A 16,156-nucleotide genomic window follows, 5' to 3' on the forward strand; every position below is an offset into this window, starting at 1 on the left:
CAAGATGTTTAGTACTGTCTTGGGGGATAGGGAGGGTAAGACGGCTACAAGTAGCAAGCAGCTAAATAAAATAGCCTGAAAGCAATCAAAACGAGACTGAGGTGTTTCACCAGAGCACTCTCCCTTTTCTAAATTCTCCAGGCTCGCATCTGAGGTGGACGGACTGACACACACGGAGAGACACAACCCCCGGAGCGCTTAAGCCGCCCGGGTGCTGGGGCCGGGTCCCGCTCTCCACAGCGCGCCCAGGACACAGGGCGAGCCCTGAGGACCCCCGGCACGGCTCCGCGGGCACCGCTTCACCGCCGCGACCGTCACCGCCGCCATCCGGCGCCTGGCAGGTGGGGAAAGCCCCAGGGCCGGCCCCGACCCGCGCCGTGAGGGCGGGCGGGGAGGCGGGCCGGGGAGGAGTGAGGCGGGGCGGGCAGGGCTGCCAGGCGCCGCAGCAGCACCAGCAGCAGCGCCGGGGCCGCGCTCCCGCTGCCCCGCCGCCGTCGGAGCGGGAGCGGAGGTGCCGCCGCCACCGGGGTCCCGTCACGGCCATGGCCGGCCGCCCCCCGCCCAGGTAGGGCCCGCACCGCGCCCCTCCCCGGGGGAGAAACGGCCCCGCCGGGCGCCCCCTTACCCCGACACGGGGGGCGGCAGCGGGTCCCCCCGCCGTACCAGGGCTCCCCGCCGTACCGTGGGGCTCGGAGGGAGAGCGGCACCCGGCCTGGGGCTGCCGGGGGGTCCCGCTGCCTGCCTCGCTGCCGCACCGAGAGCGGGAACCCGAGGGCGTTTGTGAGGGGAGCGGCGATGTAGTCCTTTGGTTTTCCGCTAACTGCTGTTTTTTCCCCTGCTCTAGCGTCCTAAGAGAGTCGGTGAGTTAATTGGCGCTTAGTAAAATACCGTTAGGATGTCGCGCTTAAGCCGGTTGTGAGTGCGGACAGCAGCTAGCGGGTCAGGTCTCTGGCAGGGGCCGGGCAGCTGGCACTGTGTTCCTGTCATCGAGCAGCCACGCACGGGTTCCGTGCGCTTACAAGGAGCAGATTAGAGCAAAACTTCCTGCAAGAAGGAAATTGAAACACAGATAGGAGCAGCCTGCTGGAGATGCGAGATACAGTTAAGCGTAATCTTCAACGATCACAAGTAAATCACATTTTGATGATAGCAAGCAGGCAGAAGTATTATAGAAATTGTACCCGTTAAGTATATCACAGACTATCGGAGATACAAAGCATATGCTGCAGATGATTACAATTGGTTTTGTTTTGGTCATGCAGCGTCCCAAAGAGAAAGCTGAAATATGAGAGATAAGTTTAAGGCTGTGTTCTCTGAAAAGGAAGGCAGTGGAACGATACACAGCTACCTGAATATTCAGCAGGGGTGGGAGGGGGGCACGTGTTTACACGAGCGATAATCACTTGCATGAAAAATTGCTTTTATTTGTTTAAAAGAAAAAACTCCAAAACACCCTGTAGAAGAGAATTGACTGAACAAGTTTTCAAATCAATAATTATTTCCTGACAAAATCTTAATAATGCTTTTGCACTTTGATCTGAATTGCCAAACCTAGGAGGAATAGCCCTCTCCCCTTGGCATTTAAGGGTAAAGTTAGGAGGATTTAGCTTTTTATTTTTAAATAAAAAAAACATCACCATTAGTATTTCTTGTATAAAGCTTCCCTACACACACACACCAAGGTGATTTTATAAACTAGTGTTTTATGGGAAGCTGCAGTCTGGGGGTAGAAGGGACTCAGAATTTAAGGACAAAGACTTCCAGCTTGTCTGATCTGACATCTTGTATTTCACTCACTAGAAGGAAAAAATGGATAAAACAGAATCTTGACCCCAGTAGCCCAGGTCAGGATAAAACAAACATTCCACAGAGACAGACTTAAAGCTACCAAGCTGGTGTGCTGTTTACCTTGCTTACGGTCTTGCTTTCACTGTTAAATGCTTGCCTCCTCTTAGGGATACAACTATCTTCCAACTCCACACAATTGTTGCTAAGCTTTTCATCATCATAGAGAACAACTCTTGAGAAATCAGTCCTGCTCTAGAGCTCTGCTAGCTGGTCAGCTCTTCACCCTAGCTAGGCCTATAGTACCTGGAAATACTGTCTATTTCTGTAGCAAGGCCAAGACTTAGCTCACTCCTGTGAGCAACATACCTTTTTCTTTGTACTGAAGGATGATTTTCTTTCTGCAGCCTAAGCAAGTCAGCCTTCCTTGCTCCTAGAACTGCAGTCCTCTTTTTCATCCCTTTTATCTCCTGCAGCTAGCATGTTGACAGCTGCTTGTTATTTTTTAATCAAGGTAACCCTCTCTTTGCTGAGCTATGTAAACTTCATATTTTCTGTCTGCAAATAAGGGTCAGAGGATCCCAGAAAAGCTGATAACTAGAACAGTGATAATTCAGCCTAGTCCTGTCTTCACCAGCAAACTTTGGGGAAAAAAGCACATTGGGACAAATAACTACTCTTCATACACCTTCAGCTCATCGTACCCACCCACCAACCCCTAGAATATTTGGGGGATTTTAACTGGAAGTTACTTACAGCAGCTGCCCAGAAGCACAAACAATTAACGTTAGTGTTTGGGAGTTAGCTTTACTGACCTTACCAAAGAAGGAAGTCTTACTGCCAAAATGTTAAAGAACAAATGGGTTTTTGCATCTTCCCTGCAGAATCGCTTTAAACATGGGCTCATTTTTGTGGCTGATCTTAATCACATACACACAGTTTCCTAAACCAGGGCCCAAGCTCTGCCTTCCCTGCTGACTCTGCCATCACATGCTGTGATCGCTACGTAAATTTGGGCTGCATGTTAATTCCTGCTCAGTACCTTCCCTTGCTTTGGCTTCCATAGCTGAACGCAAAAACAAAAGGCTGTATCTGGATGCCTTCAGCCACCATGGAGCACAGCAGAGCAGGGCCTTTGGGCATCCACTGATAAATTAATTCTCCAGCAGTAGCTCTGGGAGTGAATGCTTACCCTGGGGATCACATGATCAGTTGCAGAGAACTGCACAGAACTGGTAGCTGTCGCTTTTTCTTCAAGCAGCTAAAAGACATTTTTGGTAGACGTCGCAGTTAGGAACCTGCAACTGTGGTCTATAATGATTTGTAATTTATGGTGAATGAACAAAACTGCATTAAGTCCTTAAACCTACCAGCTTGCACTTTGCTTTTTCAGGAGAAAGGCAGGAAGAAAAACGTGCATTATTTACATAGAAACCAGGAACTGCTCTGCTTCTGTCCCCTGTATAAGCCATTGACTACCTGGAATGCTGTTGCACGTTTACCCCTTTTGGTAAAATTGCAGCTTCTCTGCTCAAGCTTATGAAACAAAACCTATAGACATACACAATTTTTTGGCCAAGCCTGTATATCTGAAAGTCATCTTAGCTGACATAGAAATACGAGTCTTCAGACACTCATCTTTTGGACTGGCACATGTTTTCAACTCACTTTTTGTGTGAAAACTGGAAAGAAAAGGAGGAATAATGTGTTCTTCAACTGAGAATTAGAAGCAGCACTGAGGCTTAGAAGCAACATTAGACTGAATTCAAAAGAATTAAAATGCATTCCCATGAAACACAGATGAGAAGTACCGGCTTTTATATTTTAAACAGTGAAAAGAGAAGCCCAAAGGATGACTGCTATCTTTTATAAACTCACTCCTCGTGTACTACAAAAAGTTTTGTATCACCTACATGAAATAAAATATCTTTGCTACATCCCAATAATACTTGGTATTGCAGAAGACTTAAGCTCACAGAGCATAGATAAAAGCTAAGAAAAGCCTTTCTGATTTTTTAGGTCCCTGTTGGAAACCAAGCACTTTTCATATTTGATCAATATGCTAGGCCTGATCAAAGATGCAGAGAGGTAAGTTAAGATATTCAAAGCTAAGAACAGATCCAAAAGCTGTGTTTTTATCAGACATTTATTACAGACAGTAGGCATGTGGCCCTCGCTCATTTCAGTCGGTAACTTAGACAGTAGCACTAACGTCCCAGACTTCAGCTGGCAGCTGCTCCTTTAGTCCCACAAAGCAGCCCAGATTTTGTATAGGAGAGAGAACAGATCTGGTGGCTTTGTGCTAAAATGGGAAAAGATGCTTTTAGGAATGAGTGAAATAAAGCTTTGATCCTGTAAGGAGACAAAATTGCAGGCAATGACCCAAATTATGAAGTCCAATCAAGGAACTAAGCTAGACCCAAATTATGAAGTACTACAATCAAGGAACTAAGCTAGATCTAACAGTTTCTTTGAAGGAATCATTAAAGAATTGAAAGCAACAATAACAACAAAAACAGAACAACAGGAAGGAGTACTCTGAATTAATTTGGAGCCATTGTTAGCGATGAGTGGAATGAAGTAGGCAAAGACTGAGCTACTCGGGGTGACGGGTAGTGTTTGGTGAGACTGCCTAGGTTGCAGATCCATTCTCTGTATTTGTCCACCTTGGCAAATAAAAGAGAAACAAATGTATTACAAATCTTACTGAAATGAAATAGGACAAATGAAGAAATCTCCTGAACAAGTGTGTATTGCCAGAACTTTAATTATCAAGATAACTGCATGCGTTAGAGTAGTAGATGGTGTCACACGTTTAATACTCTATGGATATGCTTTTCATTTGCAAATTAGCATGTGAATTAACCAAATGTTTTGATTGGAGTGGCCAGAAAATATATCTAATGTGATCATTTGTGAGATTCACCACCTTCTTAAAATGTCAGCTTGTATCGTCAATTTGATTGTCAGTGGTGGGAATTCTTGAAATGACATGCTCTGTTCTATTTTCATGGGGAAATACTTTGAACAGTTCATTAACCTGGCTAACCTATGTTGTCAAACAGGCGATAATTCTCAGAGGGATATTTTTCTTCAGTGAGGTCAAGGGAGAAAAATTCCTCTAAAAGCAGAAGCAACTTAGTATCAACGTTTGTAAGTCTGTGGATGAGAAATCTGCTGCCTCGAGCAGTGGGGTTGTGGGTGACAGGAGGAGGGAGACTTGCAGAACTAGTAAAGCATAAATTCCATGTTTTGTTTCACTAACCCAATATGCACTCTAGTGACAAAACCCTACTGCTTAGCTTCCAGACTTGCATCTACACTTACTGCTTTATTTTACCAATCTTACCTGTTTTGAATTCTTTAATCCAGGCTAGCCTAGCCTCCCACATGAACTTCATACTTGCATCCATTACTCTCCTCTTTCAGTTCCCTCTCTGCTGCTATGCATCACCTCCCCCCTTCTGACTGCACTGCCTGTAATGGTATCAGTCATAGCATTTGCAGTACTGCCTATGCTTACCAGTCTTCCTTCTGTATCATCCAGTCCTCTCCTCCTTCAAAACATCTCTCCCCCAGGATAGGCTCGAGAAACCTTAAGATGTATCCGTGGTAATTTGATTGGTGTCATACTTTGTTCCTGTGCTGTGCATTTTGTATATGTTTTAGACTATGAGCTCTTTCCAATAATGATTGCAAGCACACTTATTAGGTTAGCAGGGTTTTTCTATTTCCTTCCTCAGCCTTCAGTTAATTACTTTATTCTTTCTGGTCAAATGTGATTTGTTAAGCTATAGTCTGAGTAGGAGTGAGGCAGAGTTAGGCTGGTGGGAGCCTTCATCCACGCATGGATAAGGAACCCCAGCACTAAAACCGCCTTCAAGTCACTCCCCGATACAGCTGTCATTCCTAAGCCACTTGGGGCTACAAACATCATAAATTGGAGCACGCACGGAAGCTGTATTTTAAGGCATGATTGGCACCTGCACAGCCAGAAGTCAGGACAGCAAGTCCCATGTTCAGACAGCAGAGTGCTCTGTGTGCCTGAGGTGCTGCAGGGCCAGGGGCAGGCTGCCAGGAGAGCTCAGCCAGGTGAGGATAGCAGTCCAGGATCGCAGGCATGCCGGCAGTGCTCTGTATTAAATATTAGTTCCAGCTCAGGCTGGAGTGCCACACTGCCTCAGACCAGTGTGTAGTTATCTAACACCAGGGAGGTGGCTTCCACGTGAAGGATCAGGAACCCAAGCAAGGTACTTCTGAACACGCACCCACAAGTGGCAGAGTAGGTCGAGCTTTCTCTCAGAAGAAGGAAAATTAATTAAACTGTCTTATACAGAAAACACTAGTTTTAGTTACCAACTCACTGGGTAAACTACAGCATTAGCTCCCCTTTTTTCCCATGCTTTGGGCAGGCTCTGGGCTGCATGCCAGAGGAGCAGGAGCCTGTGGGCTGCCCAGCACTGGTGCAGTATGTATACAAGGAGCTTGGCATCAGAAACCTGTCAGGGTTTGTCTTTCTAACCTCCTCTTTGCTCATCAGTAGTGCTTCAAACTGCACGTACAGTATACCTTCCCTTCTTCCCTGAAAACAGATGGGAAAAATTCATATGGAGTATTGCTGTTTTTCTCTTAAAAACTAGTACAAATTTAGTATATGCTGATTAGTATTATGATTGCTGGCACTTATTTGGTGGCCAGTATAAATTTTAAACCTTCTTTTTTAGGATTTTGCTTAGTCCTGTCAACCTTGGATTATTTTCATTAATCTCTTTAGTTTCCCTCATTAATTTTCTTCACTTCAACACTTGACTGATTATTATTAAATATCTGGCTGCTGCCAATGCCCATGATACATAGTGGATAGTCAGCATTTTTTATCAAAGCTGTTTTCTGTTGGTTGTGGCATCACAATTTATTGTATACCTAATAAATTCTGCTTGACTGTTACCTAAGAAAAAATCTGTTCTAGATCTCAATTAAGTTTAATCTACAGCTGAAGTAAAAGACTTAAAAAGAAATCTAACACAGAACCTGATGCAGTGCACATTTTCCAGTTAGTGAAACGTGGTCATCAAGTCCTGTATAACCCTAGCAGGTCCATTTTAAGACCGGGTCCTACCCTCTACACTCTGTTTCTGAGCTAGCTCCATGCACTAGCTGTAACCAGCTTCCAAGTATTACGGGAGTCGATTGTTTTCTGGGAGAGTTTTGGTTTATTACATGAATTGCTGAAAAACTGGAATTCATTGAACTAAGGCATTTTGTGTTACATTTAAAACCTCTTAAAAAGAAAGATGCACAGAATTTAGGATGCCCAGACTTGGATGATGGTTTACTGCTTTCCCAAAAATACCCTGGGCACCCATGTGGTGGAATGTTATATAGAATTAGTGACTTCATAGCATTAACTAATCAGTTAGATGTGTACGCTGCTTTTTTTTTTCTGCACAGAGGCTAATTTTCTTGCTGGAGTGGCAGCACAGTATGTATGGGCTAGGTAAATTCAGGAAGCTCGAGTGTAACTGTTCAGCCAAATGCCAGAGCAGTTGTACAAGGAAATGCATTCAACAGCCCAAAGGGGGCAGCAGTGCTGCCTTGTGTACTGACCTTAAGTTACTTGGACCTGTAGTTCCCACTTCAGGGAAGGCAAAGATTACTTAGAGTGTCCCATAGGACAGGACTTTTATCTTCCTTCCGCAAGGAAAAACTTAAGGGGTCTTCTTGTAGCCTCCAGGAGATTCCATACTTATAAATATGCCTCAGAATTTCGTATACCAGCTACAGTGCATCTCTGCCAGCAGTGGAGCTGATCATTACATGCAGTGGCTTTTAAAGGGATTTAAAAAAAAAAAAAAAAAGGTGTATCTTAGTTTGCAGAACTGTATTTAAATTAGGTCCTTATCCTGTTCCCCCAAGATTCATTTATAGCTGTCTATGCTATTTCAGTTTGAAAAGGCAAGAGATCAAATCAGCAGGATAACAGTCCAACAACATGCTTATAGATCGCTATTCTATGTTGTCAAGGCAATTTCTTCCCTCTCAGAGAAAGATGTGTATTACCATTGTAGACATCCAATAAAAATGAACAGTTCATTTATTTTTAAAAGGAAGAAAATTGCATGCTGTGATAGTGAAATGAAAAGCCCATTGTCCTCCCACAAGTCTGGAATGAAACCCTCCCCTCAACTAGAAAAAAAACACTTTTTTCTGGAATACGTAAAAATATAGAAGTAATAGAACGGCTGTTGAGGGGTGTAGTTAAATGGTCATGTAATCTTGGCTTCACATTGTACCTGCCAATAAATTCAATCCCGTGTACAATATATGCCATAAATTCAGTGAAATCCAATGGCCACATGATTGGAATGTCTCAGTGGTTTGCATGATATAATTTAAATGTTATTGTAGTTTCCTAATGTAAAGCCTTGATGCTGCTTAAAGTGCAGCCATATTTCTAAGGTTATGGAAATCAATACTGTACATTGTGCAATGGGCATCTGAGCATAACATGGATATGTCTTTGGGTACTGCTATCAGTAGCGGATTTTTATTTCATATAAGTAAAAACAAATCATAACCAAGCACATCGAGGTGCTGGGCAACGAAGCTGGTGAGGGGTCTGGAGAACACGTCTTACGAGGAGCGGCTGAGGGAGCTGGGGTTGTTTAGCCTGGAGAAGAGGAGGCTCAGGGGAGACCTCATCGCTCTCTACAGGTACCTTAAAGGAGGCTGTAGAGAGGTGGGGGTTGGTCTATTCTCCCACGTGGCTGGTGACAGGACGAGGGGGAATGGGCTAAAGTTGCACCAGGGGAGGTTTACGTTGGATATTAGGAAGAACTTCTTTACTGAAAGGGTTGTTAGGCATTGGAATGGGCTGCCCAGGGAAGTGGTTGAGTCACCATCCCTGGAGGTCTTTAAAAGACATTTAGTTGTAGTCCTTAGTGATATGGTTTAGTGGAGGTTTTGTTAGTGTTAGGACAGAGGTTGGACTAGATGATCTTGGAGGTCTCTTCCAACCTAGACGATTCTGTGATTCTGTGATTCTGAAGTTGATTGCAAAGCAGTGGCTGAAGAAGCTCTGGAATTTATCACCATCATGCCACCAAGGAAAAAAAATCAATTAATTAAAATTAATAGCTCTGCGATCTGTTTCATCTCTAGACCCTCAGAGATAGGTTCCTTTTACAGTTAGAAAGGCAGAAGATTTTAGGGGATAGAAAGAAGGAGGATTGATCTTGCCAAAAAAAAAGAAAAAAAAAATCATCGTTTGGACTGAAATCTCATGCTTTCCTTACGCTGCTTAAGCTGCAAAAAAATCAAGAATGTTGCCTTTATACCTGCCATTCAATCCTGTTAAACATACTATAATCCATGGGGGAAAAAAAAAAAAAAAGAAAAAAAAAAGGAAAGGTAAACAAAAAACGTTTGTAATATCTTGATATAATTATATACAAACATGTTTTATATTATTAGACACCAAGATAACCAGGGAGGCAGCTTCATTTTTGTCACTTCTCTGGTAATGTTATTGTGTTGTTAAAAAAAAAAAAACAGTGGTATTGAGCCCTTGTTGTCTCTACGTTAACACAAATTGCTGTTTATTGACATATTAATTTAGCATCAAAATTGATAAGATTTGTGTTTCATTGGGATATTAGTAGAAAATCAGAACAGAATTGTTCAGGAATGTTTCAGACATGTAAATTATGTAAAAATAAGTGTTTCGAATAAGCAATGACAGAATGTATTCTTTGGCATTAAAATAACTTCAGAACGTACCCTGACATTTTAACTAGATAGTTTATGAATATAACTGCAGGTGGTCATAGAAACAATACTGGGTTGAAAAGAATAGGACATTTCTGAGATTAATTTAGATGAAGACACTTATTTTTAGACTATTGTATTATATTTCTGGAGTCATTAGTTAAGGTAAAAACATTGGTTTGTGAACACTACTATAATCCTAAACAATGTTATGAAAGATTCAGCTCGAATCTGCACAGTTTGGCTTTATTTCAAATTAAATGGGCTGGAAACAAGAATGTTTTCAGTAGAAAACTCCCAAGCTTCTCCTTTAAATATTGGGAGACAAATCAGCCCCTTGCTACTGTCAGATTTCCAAAGCCAGATTTATTATTCCTGAGTAGAAGTGAGTAGGTACAAAGAATTTCTAAAAGTCTTCACACCATTAGAAAAAAAACATTCAGAACATGAAGCGGTGTTCCCCTTCCTATCACGCACATAATCCTGAGTACCTACCACATTGCACTCATGCTTTTACAGTATATTTGATTTGTAATCAATCTAAAAAGGAAAACACTGAAACATCTAGCAAGTTTTGATTAGCTACCTGCATTTTCTATTCAAATAAAATCATGACGTACTCATTAGCTTTTAAGTTACGAGCATTGTTGTCACCTCTCTCTTCCTTTCAAAAATATTTAGTATCTGTCTTGAATTTAATTAATGAAAAGCTTTTATAGAGTACACCTGAGATCTTTAAAAGGTAACTTTCAAGAAAGATATCAGGTAGTGAAATACTTGATAGCACGTTTTGCACGCCGACACCCGTTTTCTCAATATTTGACTCATGCTGCTCTAATGCTCCTAATCAGAAACACACTGCATAGCTCTATGGCAAAAGCTAGTTTAGAATCTTGACGGTGAAGTTCGGCTATATGATATAAACAAGATGCCAAAAATATTTAACAAGCTAGTTAAGCAAAGATTAACATCCTGCACATGAAATCACCGGGTTCTTCCTGTCTTATGCTCCTCTGGTTCTCCTGAAATGCCCACCTGACAGTTTGTGTATAACAAGATGAGCAGACAGAGAAATAAATTTGTTTGTTGAATGCAAGAAACATTTAAACCAGGCTTCTAAAAATTACCCAGTGGTTTTTGGCTTGAAAGCCTAATTTGCAACATCTTGGACTTCATCTTGAAAAATGCTAAGAATTTCCAATTCTAGTTGAAGTCTGCAGGAGCTGCACACACATTTGCTGTGTGTGTAATTTGGACTAAGTTTCACCAGATTCCAGCTGTGTCACCATGTTTTTTCCATTATTTTAAAAGAAGTAAGGTCAGATAACATCACACCCTTGGAATATTACACTGTGCTACACTAACAACGTAATCTGTATTCATTTCTCAAAGAATAAGTATTGCCTTCAAAAGTACAGTAGTAAGGTAAGTTGCTTAATAAATACACAGTTGTTAATATTCTTGAGAGGAAACCCAAGTGTTTTCTCTTTGTCCTTCTTTCTACAGCACAAGAACAAGTGCTATTGTACAGTGTACCTACAAATGCTAAGTAAATAAGGAATTTTGGGGGGGAATATTTCTGATTTTATATTGCTGCTCACTGGCTTAAGTAGTAGCAAACCTATTGCTTTGCTGTAGAGGAAACGAAACTGCTTTATTCTGTTTTGTTTGTAGTATCTGGATATAGTGGGTTCAGTCTGTATCTCTCTAAAATCATCTTCTTGGTCAGCGCTGCCCACTTAAGTTAGGTACATATAAACAATTCAGTTTTTAGAATCCTTCCTTTAACAAGATTTATCTTTCCTGCAGTCAAACTCTCAGCTGTGCCTTAAGTTTCCCACTTAGCTGGCACACCAGTGCTCTGTATGATCTCCTCACTTGTAGGGTAGTAAAGGAGTCTCAGCTGATCTGTCAGTCCATGTGAATTTAAGCCTCGGTTCCTTAATCTTTCCCTACGTCAGTCAGTCTTTTTCCTCATCAGACCTTGTCTGGTCCTTACTTGTTGATCCAGGACTTCTTTTTATACCTTCTTGCTATTTTTCCTTAAAGGATTCAGTCACTAAATAAAGGAAGGGAGGAATATTTTGCAGTAAATCACATGAAATTTTGTTAATTCACTTTTTCATTTATTCTTCCATTAAACTTGTCTGTTCTTTTGTAATATTTTTAAAATGTGTTTTGAAAGGAGTCTGAGCATTGCTAATGCTTGCAGAGGCTTCTAGATTTTTATTTTTCTTTTTTGAATTGGAACAGAATAAAGGGCACTCAGGGCTCTGGAAACATGGAGAGTAAAGGCTTTTACATTGTACAACTGTGGGTTGTATAACCCATACAATACTATGGGTTGTCTTTTCTCTGTTCTTGTTTTTCGTTACTACACAGCAAAAGACCTGGCATTTTTGCAGCTATATCACCAATAAAAATGAAATGTAAATCAAGAGTACCCAATAAGCATGGTGAAATGAGCAATCTCAATATAAAGGCTTAAACTTCTACTCTTTTTAGTGCGCTAGTTTTACTAGCAACCTGATCCTGTACCTGTTAGGCTGCATAGACACTCAGGTCTGATAACGAGGGGAACTATTCAGTATTTTCCGTTCCCAGTGAAGTCAGTAGCAGCCAAGGGAGACTGGAACAAGTCTATGAATACCTTAGAAGATCAGCTCCTGGTATTGCCACTGATTATATTCTGCACATGGGTTCGAAATCCATAACAAAATCAGAAAGACATTTGTTTGAGGTATTTATAGAGCATCTGTTTGACTAACCATCTGTGCTCTGATTGAAGTATACACATGGTCCAGACTGAATCAAAACCAATTTTGTGGATTAAAATAGTAACTTTGACAGTGTTACATCTAAAGATTTTACTGCTAGTGACTTTATTGACCTGTTTACATAAAAAGGTAAATTTTAAAACTGCAAAATATGAAAGGTAGCATGAGGAGCAGTGTGACTAGTATGTCCACTTCAAAAAGGCTTTGGACTTTGGAGTTAAGGGATTCTGCTTGAACACTGCATGCCTTTCAAAAAAACCTGTTTGCTTAGGGTCTGGATTAAGCTAGCTGCCTTCCTCAATTTCTGAGTAGCTTTTGGGTTTGTTTCTGAGTACAAAGTTAAGAATATGCTGAAGAATTCTGCCATGCTTTCACTTGTCTCATATTTCTATTTCAAAATAAGATTCATACAGTTTTTGGTGGTAGTAACATTCAGTACAGATATTACCAGAACATAAGAAATGTGGCCGACTGTAGCTTGGAGTTAATTGCACTGAGAAACCTCACTTTGTAAAATTTGGTTCACTTAATTCATCAAGATTATCTTTTCCATGGATCAGTATGTTTTGTCTGTTCTGAATGCTGAGATGAGAGATCATAATGAAAAGATGAAAAGCACTAGGCTATAATAGGATTAGTTCAAAAAAAATTGTAGTGGTCACTTATTATTTATTGAACTTGTTCCTTAGGACCAATTACTAAACAATAAGGTTTTTTGAAGCAGGTTATGATTGTTCAAGATGGTAGGAAATTGAAGTTTCTGATATTGTTTCACAAGATTAATTTTCTTTAGTGATAACCTGGGGAATTCTTTAAATTACCTCTTCGTAGTTGATGTAGCACCATCTGCCACATCTGCAAAGAAGGTAATTATTTTTAGGAGCAGCTGTGCTTTTTTGATTAAGTCTTGAGTCATCAAGGTCAGTATTTCTGAATTATTCAACGTAGGAAAATAGAAGCAATTGCTTTGCATTTTGTTCAATAGCAAAGGATGGGTTTCTATTACAGTTAATACTATAAACCTCATAGCTCTTTGCTGCAGTCCTCCCATTTCCAAGAAATTTGTTTGCATTCTTAGTGAGACAATTTAGCTTTGTGGGAAAGAAGTATCAATCATAATTCATGTATCAGTAAAACAGCATCTGGTGGCAAATAAACGACTCTGGTAACTCTTCTATTAATGGATGTATTAAACTGAAAATGGCATGCTTCTTAGCACCGGGCCATTGGTTCAGGTTCCCAGCTTCAGTTTCAAAAGGCGAATTGTAAATTAGGACCTCTGACACCAAAGGAAAAGTCATTCTCTCACAAGATCCAGAACATTTTTGGTAGATATTACAGAAGATGTGCACCCTCTACTGAGCACTGTACTGACTGAAGCCCCGCAATAAGCCTTCGTCCTACAAAGATTCCTCGTTAAGCCTTCCATGATAGCTTTAAATCCAATGAGCAAGTCCAAGTCAGATCAGCATTCTCCATCACGTGCTAAACAAGGGGAGCCTAGGAAAGGTGAGAATTAGGACCTGAAGCCTTCAGCAGCTTGCTTTATCTTGCAGTGAAAAGGCGTCGATCTGTGCCTGATGCCTTGAAGGACTAGTGCTTTGTGTAGACTCTTAATGTGCTGCAGTAATGAGTGTAGGACACGAATGCAGAGTTACAATTTGATGACGACATGACCACATCTCTGCAGCAGTTTCTTTCAGCTTTCTGCTGTTGAGAAACTAATGAGAGCAGGCAACTTTTCAGAAAAACAGAATAGTTTTTCTCTGGGGAGTTGATGAAAAGTGGGCCTATCTGACCAGCTTTGCTACGGAGCAAAAGGTGGCAGAGCTAAATGGCCTGAGGAGGCTCTCTTAAGAAATCACATACATGTTGAAAATTAAAGCTTAGAGAGGAGTCTATTAAGAGAGGAAACTGATCTAATGGAAAGAAAAGGTAATTGTAAAAGAGGTGTTGAAAAGCCAAACCTGTGTTGTGTGTTGAATAAAAGACCCATGAAAATAGCTAGACAGAACCTGGTACAGTGCATCTGCTTGCGTTGTGAAAGACTTCATTTTGTGACATTAAATGGCCAACCTGAAGAAACTCAGCTGGGTGCCATTTTCCCATCAATTAGTATGTGTTGCTGCGTATCTGCTTTGCATGATACCTATGGTGTTCACATAACCGACTAGCAGTGGTGGCAAGTACGTGCGTGTATGTGTTTCTCTGTACTTCGTTTAGAAAGTGTACATCCATAAACTCGCTGAAAAACAGCTGAGGAGTCTAAGACTGTTCCCAAATGTAACTCTTATAATTTTACATTTATGCATGAAAATTTTTTCCCTTTTCAGCATCTGTGAACCCTGACAGGGTGAACTGCTTTGCAAACAGTGAGAAGCTAGAGTTTTTTCTACTAGCACAGCTCCAGATCTGAACTGCAATGCAGCACAAGGATAAAGGTTTAGCTCTACAGCTACAGCACAGGAAATGTGAACCTTTAGACAAAAAAGAAGAGCTCCAAAGTGTTGCAGATCCACCTGAATGTGTTGCCCCTTGTTCTGGGAAACAGAGTTGCTGGTTTTACCTATGCACAGAGTAATCAGCTGGACGTGAAATACATCTCTGACTACTGGGATAGCTGGCATGAGAATTTAGGTTTATGAGATTTCAGTAATTTCAAAGGCAGTTGCTCTTGCCTGTCTGAACTTCAGTCTGAGACGAAGCTGTTTCTCATTCAAAACATATAATAGCGTTCTACATTTATTTCACTCATCACATAACTTTAACAAAGTTTTCTATATTTACAAATGAAAAGTGGTTTTATTTTGGAAAGTAAGCAGATTTTAAAGAATCAAGAAGATGCTACAGATCTTTTTGCTTTCCACATGACTGGGAAGACTGCTTTACTGCTGTATGGAAGACGCAATGCACTACCCCTAACTGGAGTACCATCCAGAAATAGCACAGATTTGTCGGTACTCCAGAACATGACTCCTTAACTTTATTTTCTAGCTATACTTTAATATACTGCTCTATTTGTACTGTTTAATTGAGGTCCAAAAAGGCCAGCAGTTAGCAGCCACACCATCATCTTTGTTCTTTTAGACTCGTTGACACTCTGCCTACTGAGTTCAGTTACCTGCACCCAGTACAATTGAGAGCAACACTCATTGTCAACATACCAGCTCCCTGCAGGGCAAAGCAGTGGCAAAGCCACTCAGTCTTTCTGTAAGGGAAGAGCATGAGAAAACAGTGCCCCTTGTTCTTCGAGCTGCAGGTCAGGCTTGATTATAACTTACTATTAGACTGCACAAGTGATGTATCTTATAAAAAGAGGCCATGCACAGCCTGTGCTGGGAAGTACTGAGCTGTACAGAGGCAGCCGCTAGCCTAAATGAAGAGTTGCAAGGAGGGCACTTCACTTATACGGTATTTGACCTTTGAATACGATGTTCTTATTTTTAATGAAGATGTAAACCTGAGTGACTTCATATGTTTAATGTCCTTCATTCTGCTAAAGAACAGCATATAAGGCTTATAAAGTGCTATTTTGCTCTTTCAAATGCCAGAGAAATTATTTTCATCTATACAATCTCAGCAACAGAGTGGTATTTTGTAAACAGCCAAAACACTTCCTTCTAAATACAAACGGTACTGGTATCTTAGAGAGTACTGGGGGTATTGCATCTTTCAAGTAAAGTCAGGTAACATACTGGTCTCCTTTATGTGTGTGTGTTCAGTCCTCCCTTCATGAATCTTCCCCTTAATTAGCAATTAATAAGTGCTTAATTAGTTTTATATTTTTCATTCTCTGTTCTAATTCCAGCATATATAATTTTATGTCC

General features: G+C 41.0%; 1 protein-coding gene across 1 annotated transcript in view; it reads left to right on the forward strand.

The window, feature by feature from the left end:
- The first annotated feature begins 438 nt into the window (after positions 1-438).
- The window catches only part of SPHKAP (SPHK1 interactor, AKAP domain containing), a 69,560-nt gene continuing 53,842 nt past the window's right edge, over positions 439-16,156 (forward strand). Inside the window, 2 exon segments of the mRNA XM_035545126.2 lie at positions 439-565; positions 3,805-3,873. Coding sequence (XP_035401019.1) covers positions 543-565; positions 3,805-3,873 — 92 coding nt within the window. The 5' untranslated portion in view covers positions 439-542.

This window comes from Cygnus atratus, chromosome 9 (assembly GCF_013377495.2).
Source record: "Cygnus atratus isolate AKBS03 ecotype Queensland, Australia chromosome 9, CAtr_DNAZoo_HiC_assembly, whole genome shotgun sequence".
NCBI lineage: Eukaryota > Metazoa > Chordata > Aves > Anseriformes > Anatidae > Cygnus > Cygnus atratus.